This window comes from Fukomys damarensis, unplaced genomic scaffold (assembly GCF_012274545.1).
Source record: "Fukomys damarensis isolate Sample0158 unplaced genomic scaffold, DMR_v1.0_HiC HiC_scaffold_1, whole genome shotgun sequence".
Taxonomy (NCBI): Eukaryota; Metazoa; Chordata; class Mammalia; order Rodentia; family Bathyergidae; genus Fukomys; species Fukomys damarensis.
In genome coordinates this window covers 54,216,769-54,227,216 of record NW_022900913.1, presented here as the reverse complement: position 1 = coordinate 54,227,216, position 10,448 = coordinate 54,216,769, and the positions used below count along the sequence as shown (strand labels likewise).

Sequence of the window (10,448 nt, the reverse complement as noted above, 5' to 3'; positions counted from 1 at the left end):
AAAAAAAAAAAAAAAAAAAAATTAAAAAGGGTTAGGGATACAACTCAGTGGTAGAACATCCCTGGGTTCAATCACTAGTACAAAAAAAAGTGACCCCAATGAGAAAGGATCTCACCCCACCAGGATGGCTGTAATCAGACAGACACACAGTAACAAGTATCCGTGAGGATGTGGGGCTATCAGGACCCTCATGCTGATGGTGAGAATGTAAACATGCTTTGCATAGTGTGGCAATTTCCCCAAATGGTAAACTCAGTTACCACATAACAGGCAATTCTACTAGTGGGTATAGAAATGAAATCAGGGCCATACAAAAACTTGTTAAGTAAACAGTCAGAGCGTGCCTATTCACAACAGTCAAAAAGAAGAAACTATTAAATGCCCATCAACCAAGGCACACACCTACACAGTGGACTATTATTCAGCTACAAACACAAATAAAGTGATCCTTAAAAATTAAACACAGATGGCCAGGGATTTAGCTCAGTGGTGCTGCCGCCTGCCTCTCAAGCACAAGGTCCCGAGTTCAATCCCTGGTACCAAAAAAATTTTTTAAATAAAAAATTAAACATAGAATACTATAGAATCCAGCAATCACTCCTGGTTATAGATCCAAAAGAAATGAAAGTAGGGACTCAAACAGATCTTTATATACTCATATTCATAGCATTATTCACAATAGACCCAGATGGAAGCAACCCAAATAGTCAATGAAGGACAGATGGACAGATAAACAAGATGTGGTACAGAGATACATAGCATACTAGTCAATCTGAAAAAGGAATGAAATCCTGACACTTGCTACTACACGGACAACCCTTGAGGACCTTATGCTAAGGGAACCAGTCAGTCACACAAGGTCCAATGCTGGCTGGTTCTATTCAAGTCAGACTCGGAGAGCAGCAGGGAGAACGCTGGGTCCCGGGCCAGAGGTAGCAGGAACAGGGGTCAGTTCTGGAGATGGGCAGTGTTGACGGGTGCACAATAATGCAATCAATGTCCCTATGCCACAGAACTGCATACTTGGGAATTATTAAAACAGTAAATTCTAAGCATGTGTTACTGCACCATTATGTCATGTATATTTAATGTCAATCAGCCTGTCGAGGTTATATTCTTACCAGGGGGGGTCCTGCCAAGAAAATGGTCCCCTGCTTGCGCACGATGATGTTCTCGTCGGCCATCGCGGGCACGTAGGCACCGCCTGCCGTGCAGGAGCCCATGACCACTGCGACCTGCAGGAGAAACAGGCATGAGACGCAGCTCGGGCCAGAAGGCCAGCGTGTGCACTCCAGGCTCAGCAGCAGGCAGGGAGTGGGGACGTTCTGAAAATGCAGTCATCTCAGTGTCTGCAACAGGGTCCAGACTTTTTGCAAGAAAGCATTTAAAGGCTTATGTCGCACTTCAAAGCGCAAGAACAATCTTCCTATCAGCGAGCAGACTGGCCTGAGAAACCTGAGAGAAGAAACCCACAATACACTGAACTCGGTAAAATGGCATCCAAAGGGTAACTCTGAAGTCTAAGAATAATAAGCCCCACCACATACCTCATAAGACTACTGAAAAAATGCTTCAAGTGGGTGTTACTAATGTTTTGAGTTACTCCAAATACGATAATTTTAAATGCAAGTATCAACACTGTAGTTAAAAAATCTTGCTCAAAAGCCTAAGTGAGTGATCTGGCACAGTGGCAGGAGAATGCCAGGTTCAAAGCCAACCTGGGCAACTTAATGACTTACCAAGACCATCTCAAAAGAAGGGCCAGGTGGCTGGAAATGCAACTCAGTGCAAAGGCCCTGTGCTCAATACTCAGTACCAGAAGAAAAACAAAGCCCAATGTGGGACCGCATGCCTATGGTTTCAACTACTCAGGAGACTGAGGCTGAAAGATCACTCCAGTCCAGGTGTTTGGGGCCAGCCTAGGCAATGTAGTAGGAGCTTGTGTGAAAAGACAAACTAAAAAAACTTGCTCAGAGGAAACTCTACTGTGTTGGAGCTGGGTAATGTGTACAGGGTGTTCATGGTACTATTTTCTCTACTCGTGTGATTAAACGTTTTCCATTAAAGAAAAAGCTTTTAAAAAATTCTTGCTCAGAAATTAATACAGCACAAAGAACAATAAATATGGGTTTGGCTGATTACCCCTACAGAGAAATAAAAATATCACCAAAAAAATGAGTATGTAATGGTTTTTTTTTAATTATCACGTGAAAGCAATTTTTGCTGCTAATTCCAATATCCCACCAGTTTGCCTCATAGTCCTGCAAGTGTACATTCTGAGAAGCAGCCTACCCTATACTACCATTAAACCAACAGGATGCAGCATGCAGCATGAGAGAGCATCCTCCCATGGGAATGATCATCACAAAAAGCATCTGTTCCTAAACTAAAGCTTTTGTGTGTATTATTAAAAGTGACTGCAAGATTTCCTGGTCAACATATTACAGATGGCTTTACTTACTACCCAAAAGCTTGTGCTAACGATTATCTATGGCTACAAAAACTCTTGCCCGTGCACACAAGGAAGCACTCATCGTGGCATGTTTATAAAAGTAGAGAGTCGCAAATAATCAGTGTTTCCATCAATACAACATTGTAAGTGGATAAATAAATCTTTAAATGGATAATTTCTTTAAAATTGGAGGTAAAAGTAACAAAATGAAATGCCAGCACAATATCCCTGGGCAGTAGGCCTGAGTGTTCTGTCCTATTATTCTGTGTACTTTCTAAATATGTGAAATACTCTATGGGCCTTTATCTGCTGGAAGCAAAGGACACAATTTCACCTTATCACCCTATTCTCTGTAGTAGAATACCAGGTTTGGCTCAAATTATTTTCATACCCAAAAAGCAAAAGTCAAGGAACTTAGAGAAGAGTTGGAAGGTAGGGAGGTAGGAAGGGAGGGAAGGAGGGAAGGAGGGAAGGAGGGAGAGAGGGAGAGAGGGAGAGAGGGAGAGAAGGAGGCAGAGACAGGGCACAGTGTTAACTGTTGACAGTGTTAACAGGTTGACATCTCTCCCATCTCTGGTAACGTCCACCACTCGCACATCCACTATCACTGCCTTCCTTACGATGCCTTCCACTGTCAAGTGTGCACCTACACCAGGTAGTAAATAATTAGTTTATCCATTGTCCCAGCCCACAGTCTTCACTCTCAACAATCACTAATGATACTGGCAAGGGTGACAGCTGTGCCCTACAACAGGTCCTCCTGCTATGGCCTAGAATTTTCTACACACAGGAACACAGAAAGAGGCACCTCAGGAAGGGAGGGGGAAGGGAGGGAAGAAAGGAGGGAGGGAGGGGAAGGGGGAGAGGAGGGGAGGGGAGCGAAGGGTGGGTGTCATCATCATAGAGCAGAACCGGAACCAAGCCAGGCGTGAAGGCACAGGCCAGGGTGTCTCCCTGTTTCCTCTCAATGCCCTTCACGTCATCACCACTCACAGCGTACTGCAGGCTGCAATCCGACTTCTTTTTCTTCCTAGATGTTTTAAAATTGGTATGTATTTGTGGTGCATGAGAACCGCACTCCTCCTGGGGAACTGGTACACATACATATTGTCACACCTTGATTGTTTTTTACCTCCCCTCTTGGCCTTCCCCTCTCCTCTTCGCCTTGATACTACTGTTCTGGCAAATTATAAATATTTATCCATACTTATTAGCTCCCTTGTGAAGAAAAGTCCGAGTACATGAATACTAAGACCCTTACTCACGCAAAGAAGCAAGCCCCTCACTATATGTCCCACAGTGGGACAAGTGTCCTGGGGGCAGCAGGTCACAGCTGTTCCATAAAGGGGACAACACCGACCCTCAAGTGAAAGGGAAGAGATGGGAGACCCTGCCCCATGTCCCCAGAGCTGGACCTGCAGGCACGGCGTTCCGGCCTGGCTGGCTCAGAGACACTTGGCAAAGGAGGACACCGGGCAAGAAGGGCCAGCACAGGAGCTGAGAGCTTCTGTCCTGAGGCTCCATTCTCACTCCCAAGTCAGAGTGTTGAACAAATAAAGAAGACAGCAGCTCCCTGAGAGATCTGTGGTTTACTGAATCATGAAAGATGGTCTCGAGACACTGTCTCCATTCCACTGGTAACTCAGGGCACCCTGTGTGCGAACAAAGGGCGACGTGTCTCCAGAAAAAAAACGGAGGGTCACAAGAACCCGAGGGAACAGATTTCAAAAATAAGACCTAAAGAACTGAACAGGCATAGCAAAGTTCTATGAAAACAAACAGAGAAGAAAAGGAGAGGAAAGAATAGCAACTGTCAGCAGGATTCACAGCCAAGGACGGGGGAGAGGTGCGGGGCGGAGGAAACAGGAGGGATTATTTTGTCACAATGCCATCATACCATCTGCTGTGGAGTGAATGCTTTGTGTCCTCGCACAGCCATGTGTGGAAGCCCTCATCCTCAGTGGGATATTATCTGGAGGCTTTGGAAGGTAGCTGGGTGTAGATGAGGTCCTCAGGGTGGAATCTCCCAAAGGAACTAATACCCTGGTAAAAGGAGGAGGCACAGATGTCTGGGCCCTCACCGAGACCCAAGCGTGCTGGCCTCCAGAACTGTGAGAAATACATGACTGCTATTTAAGCCACCCAGGCTACGATAATGCTGTATAGCAGCCCAAAGTGACTGAGACACCACAGGCAGAGGGGTGGGAGTGTGAGATCTATCAGTTTAGTAGAAGTCTCCCAAGGGAGTAGCTGACAAATGATTAGCATAACTACTTGAGGGACTTTCATCACACTGCTATATCACTTCAGATGTGTTTTTACCACAGCTCCTCCACAGCCAAGGAGCTCTACAATATACTTTTTTTTTTTTTTTTTTTTGGTACCAGGGATCAAACTCAGGTCCTTGTGCTTTCGAGGCAGGTGGCTGAACCACTGAGCCAAGTCCCTGGCCCCCACAATATACTTTTCTGACACCAGTGACTGCCATGATCGCCAAAGGACAGGAGATTGTGACAGGCCGACTTCCCACATGGCCCCCAACATCCGTGCTCCTGTATCTACACCCTGTGGAGTCTTCTCCCTTGAGAACATGGTGAAGCGAGTGATTTTTCTGTCACAAGAGAACACAGCCAGCAGTTGGGGGACCTTACTTCTGTGCTTAGATTATGAGAAGCTGTGTCTTCAGTTGAGGTGAACACTCTCATCCTCTGGCCTTCTCACTTTGAAGTCAGGTGACACGCTGTGAAATGCTCTGTGGGGAAGCAACATGGCAAGGAACCTGGCATGGCTTCTGATAACAACCCAGAAGAAACCACATGAGGCCTGTGGGAAATGAATCTGACTGACAAGCAAGCGGGGAGGTGCATGTGCCCTTCCTCGTCAAGCCCTAAGGGGACTCAGCCATGTGAGAGGCCCATAGTGGAGCCCAGCAACCCACAGAAGCCATGAGATCAGAGACAGGGGTTTCTGCAGTTCTGGGTTTGGGGATCATTTGTTCTGCAACGTCAGAAAATAACACAGAGGCCCATAGTGGAGCCCAGCAACCCACAGAAGCCATGAGATCAGAGACAGGGGTTTCTGCAGTTCTGGGTTTGGGGATCATTTGTTCTGCAGCATCAGAAAATAACACAGAGGCCCATAGTGGAGCCCAGCAACCCACAGAAGCCATGAGATCAGAGACAGGGGTTTCTGCAGTTCTGGGTTTGGGGATCATTTGTTCTGCAACATCAGAAAATAACACAGGGATCAAAAATCATCTATTTTAGGTGATTGCAACAGAAGCACCTCTGAAGACTTGAGACACTTGGTTTAGGAGTACTTCTGTATCACTGCTCTTCAAAAATCTATCCACACACTATTTATTCCAGAGGTGGGAGATAGATCATATACAGGATTCTGCACCATCCAGACAGGGATGAAAAACCAAGAGTAAGACATGGATAAATCTTGAAACCTTTTGGTTAAATGAAAGAAATCCATCACAAATGACCACTCCAGGTAAGATTTGATCTATGTGAAATGTCTGGAAAAGACAAATCCAGAGACAAAGCAGATTAGCAACTGCCAAGGGCTGGAGGGATTGGGTAGAAATGAGGAGTGTCTGTTAAAAGGATGAGGAAAATATTCATCTCTGAATAGCCTAAGAACGACTAAATTTTAAACATTAAATAGGTGAACTGTATAGTAAATGAATTAAAGCTCAACAAAGCTGTTATAAATTTTTTAGACTAAACATACAGAAATTTTCAGATGTTTTTATCAATAAGAAATAAAGGTCATTCTAACCACAAGTACTGAATGGGCAAAATGCTTGTTGCTAAAATAAATGCTGACAATAGAGATAAAAATGAAATAACACAGGTAAGTCACCAACCAATGACCAGTCACTATCACACAGTATCTTCTCATCAATTAATTCTGAGTCATTCACCCACAAAAGGGCACAGAACGGATGTATACAGGAAGAGTCTGCTGCTTCTGCTCCCAAAGCGAGGAATCCCAATCAACACCGATACTTCCCATGGCCCCGAGCATCCATGTGCAGTACAACAAAGACCTTTCATGGGGACCACACTGGACAAAGGATCTGGAGTGCAGAAAGACAATTCTGCTGCACTCTCCACTATAAGGATTACAAGGGCATTGCTGGGGATTTAGCTCAGTGGTTCTGCCGCCTGCCTCACAAGCGCAAGGACCCAAGTTCGGTCCCCGGCACCAAAATAAAAAATGAAAAACAAAATAAAAGGGCATACAAAGAATGAGCATAAACTCTGACCACACTTGGAGGCTGAGATTTGGCTTGCACTGGACGTACAGCACAGGCATTGTCTCAGGAAAGATGTCAGGGACATGACACAGAAGACATCAGGACAAAGGTGACCGCCCAAGGCCCTCACCAAGAGCCCGCAGTCTGCCCAGTCACTAGCGAAGGGGGCGTGTTCTGACCTGGCTGAACCCAGAGACGGCTCTTGCAGGCCAAGGAGGCCCATGGTGATTCCAGACTTGAAATAGGGGCAGCAAGAAGGCTGGGAATGACCTGAAACTGTCAGGAACAATCTTTGTTGTCCCCTCCACAGATAGTGCATGCAAAACTTTTGAGTAAAAGGAAATGGGATGCTACAAAAAAGAGGCAATCGTTTGGAAAGACATTAAGCAAAACTTCACTACCCTCCTGGTCTCTCATTGCTCCAGTTCTTGCCTAAGCAAATAGAGATCGGGTCATATTACATCAAAAACAAATTACATAAGATCCACATGTGAAACGGGAAGAAAGGGGCTAAAGGTGTGGGGAAAGTGGGAAGAGTAGGGGAAAGCTAATAAGGGAAAAGAAAAAAATATGAGAAAATGAAAAAATGGAAATAAAGTGTTTGTAAAGGGGAGGGGAGCAGGGGTGAAGGGAGGGCAGGGACAAGGGGAAAAAATGAGAACCGAGACCTGTCATGTAAAGGTACAAGATCCCAATAATGAATGTAACTGTACTGTATACGTAAAATGTACCAATAAACTCATGAGGGAAAAAAAAATTACAGATAGCAGATCAGCAGGACATCCTACGGAAGGGTCCTGACCAGGAGCCAAGAGTTTTACACATGATTCTGCAAAGCTGCGTGAGCTCTAGGCCTCCATTCTCCCACTGCAGAACTGCAGACAATTCCACCGTACAAGGGACACTGTGACCACTGTAACAGCAGGGGCACTGCTTGACCAGAGGCTGTAATAATGTGTTTTCTCTTAAATTTCTCATCTTACATTTTCAATTCAAAGTAATCCTGGAAAGCAGTCAGCACATTTTTCCTGTCTTTACCTGAAGAGTCACCACTAGAAACAAAAGCCACAAAATGTAAGATGTCTGAGTAAATCAACACCACTGATTACTTGTACTTATCTGTGTGAACTTCAAAAAGTTTAACTCACCCAGGACAGTTTCTTCCTCAATCTTTTTGTCAGACGGCCTCAATATAATCGAATAGTGAGATTTCATCTCTCCCACACCCTATCCATCTCTATAGCAGATTGAATGCATCTACAATAATGAGATCGAATTAAGTCCCTCAGAACAATTATCAGGGTCTAAAACAAAAACAACAAGATAAATGTCAAAAATAATGAACTAGTCTGATGTGATGATGTACACCTGTAATCCCTGAAAATAGGGAGGCTGAGGCAAGAGGATCACAAGTTCCAGGCCAGCCTGGATAATGCAGAAAGACCTTATCTCAAAATAAATTTTTTTTAAAAGGACAGGGAATGTAGCTCAGTGGCAGAATGCTTACCTAGCACTGCAAAGAAATAATGAAATAAATATAAATAATCAATAATGAAATAAATAATAATGAACTAACCCAAGGGAGTGGAGGGTGGAAATATGGTATGAAGCAAGAATCCCTGAGAGTAATTTTTAGTATATCTGCAAACAAAAAAACAGAAAGAAAACAAACAAACAAAAAGTGAAAGGCCTGAGAAACTACAATTCAGCCTGGCCTTGAATTCACTATGTAGCCCAGGTTAGCCTCGAACTCATGGCAATTCTCCTGCCTCAGCCTCCTGAGTGCTGGGATTACAGGCATGTGCCATGACATCTGGCAAAAAAGCTGTATTTTAGAAGAAATGAAATGTTAGTAACAGAAAGCCACCTTGCTGTTGATGTAGTAGGGCACACGGTAAAGCAAGGAAGAGAACTGCTACAGTAGACAAAAGATGAAGCAAACTAGGCCATCAGTAAGTTATAAAAACCACCAGTAACGTGAGACCTCAAGAAAACAAGTATGAAGATCCCACTTCTGAAAAAGATTATACATCTCACTCCCCAAAACCCAGCAACACAGAAACAAGTAGAAAAATAAAAGCAGCATATTCCAAAGAATACCAAGCATCAGGCCACAGATGAGGAGACAGCCCAGAAGAGGGATCTCAGGACACCACAGACACCAATGCCCCAGGTTTCCAAACTCCAAGGGCAGACGGAGTCCTAAGACCCAGACTGCAGGAAAGGAAGACACAAAGAAGAGAATATGAAGGTGAGTAGCCCGTGTAACTCTCTTTTCTCCTGGAGAGCAAAAAGAAATTGTTAAACCAGAAATTCTGTAGGAATCTGCCCACATTTTTATAGCTGTGAAGATACAGAAAATAATAGATATGACTGTAAATGACTCTTAGAAATACATGGATAAATGGATTTACAATGGGCAAAGTTAACAATCTTAAATAAAAACCAACTTGAGGAGAAAAACAGAGCAGAACTTAGTGAGGAATCTAGTGATCACTGTCAGGATGCATAAACAACATAAATGAAGTTGCGTCTCTGCTTGTTGTGTGCTGCTATGACACAATCCCTGAGGCTGGGTACTTGACAGTTTTGAAGGGTGAAGTCCAGGATGAGGCAGCCCCACCTGGGAGGGCCTTAGGCTATGACACCACACGGTGGGTGACATGATGGCAGAGGTGTGTGTGACAGGGAAAGAGGTCACAGGGCAATCCAGGAAGTGAGACACAGGACAGGGCCCACTGTCACTCTTCCAGAACAGCCCACTATGGTGGGCAGGAACCACTCCAAAGCCCAGCATGAGCACCTTCCAGTGCAACGCTCCATGGCCTACTGACTTCCCAGCAGACCCATGTCTGAGATCCACCACCTCGGGACTGCTACAATGGGGACTGAGCATCCAGCACCAAACCCTGAGGGAAAACCACATGCAAATCACAGTGCAAGTCAACTGATTTATGTACTATAGTATTTTAATGATTTTATCAGTACATTCAAGCCAAAGTCTGAAATAAACAACAAACACTAAAATATAAAAAGGGGAGGGCTGGGGATTTAACTCAGTGGTGCCGCTGCCTACCTTGTAAATACAAGGTCCCAAGTCCAATCCCTGGTACCAAAATAATGAAATAAAAAGGGGAACCACTCACTGTGTTGGCTACTATTTTATTAGTTATAAAGAAAGTCCTCTTTTAATAAATAAATATTAAACAAGCTCCATCTCATGGAAATCTGAGATATAAAAATTACTCTAACATTGTTGTAATGTTACGAAGCTAACAGTCTAGTAAGAGAAATTAGTGGGGATACATCTAAACAGTACAGATAAACTCAGGGGTGGTAAGGCAGGCCTGTAATCCCAGCACTCAGGGAGGCTGAGGCAGGAGGATTACAAATTCAAGCCTCATCTGGGCAATTTAACAAGATTCTGACTAAAAAAAAAAAAAAGGTAAAGGGCTGAGGATATGGCTCAATCTAAAGGCCCTGGGTTAAATCCCCAGTACCACTAAAGAGACAAAAAGAAAAAGATAAAAATACAACTCCTGGAGCTACAGTGGTAGAAATGCTTTTTGTCTTTTACCTTAATGTTTGGTGCTTTCTCCTTTGAAGGAAGAATAGCAACATGATTGCTAGCTGTGAGAAAAACTCTAATACTGTGTTTCCTTATCTGCTGTAAGAGAGAGAAAGCCTATAAATAAAGAAGCAGATGAGGTTTGGTATTAAGATTATAAA

At 44.0% G+C, this 10,448-nt stretch overlaps 1 protein-coding gene across 2 annotated transcripts in view; it reads right to left on the bottom strand.

Annotated features, from left to right (window-relative positions):
• Positions 1–10,448, bottom strand: part of Mccc2 (methylcrotonoyl-CoA carboxylase 2) — a 78,187-nt gene that overhangs the window by 32,569 nt on the left and 35,170 nt on the right. For both annotated transcript variants that reach the window (XM_010637322.3, XM_010637324.3), the window contains exon 7: positions 1,122–1,235. In XM_010637322.3, coding sequence (XP_010635624.1) covers positions 1,122–1,235 — 114 coding nt within the window. The remainder of the gene's footprint in view (positions 1–1,121; positions 1,236–10,448) is intronic.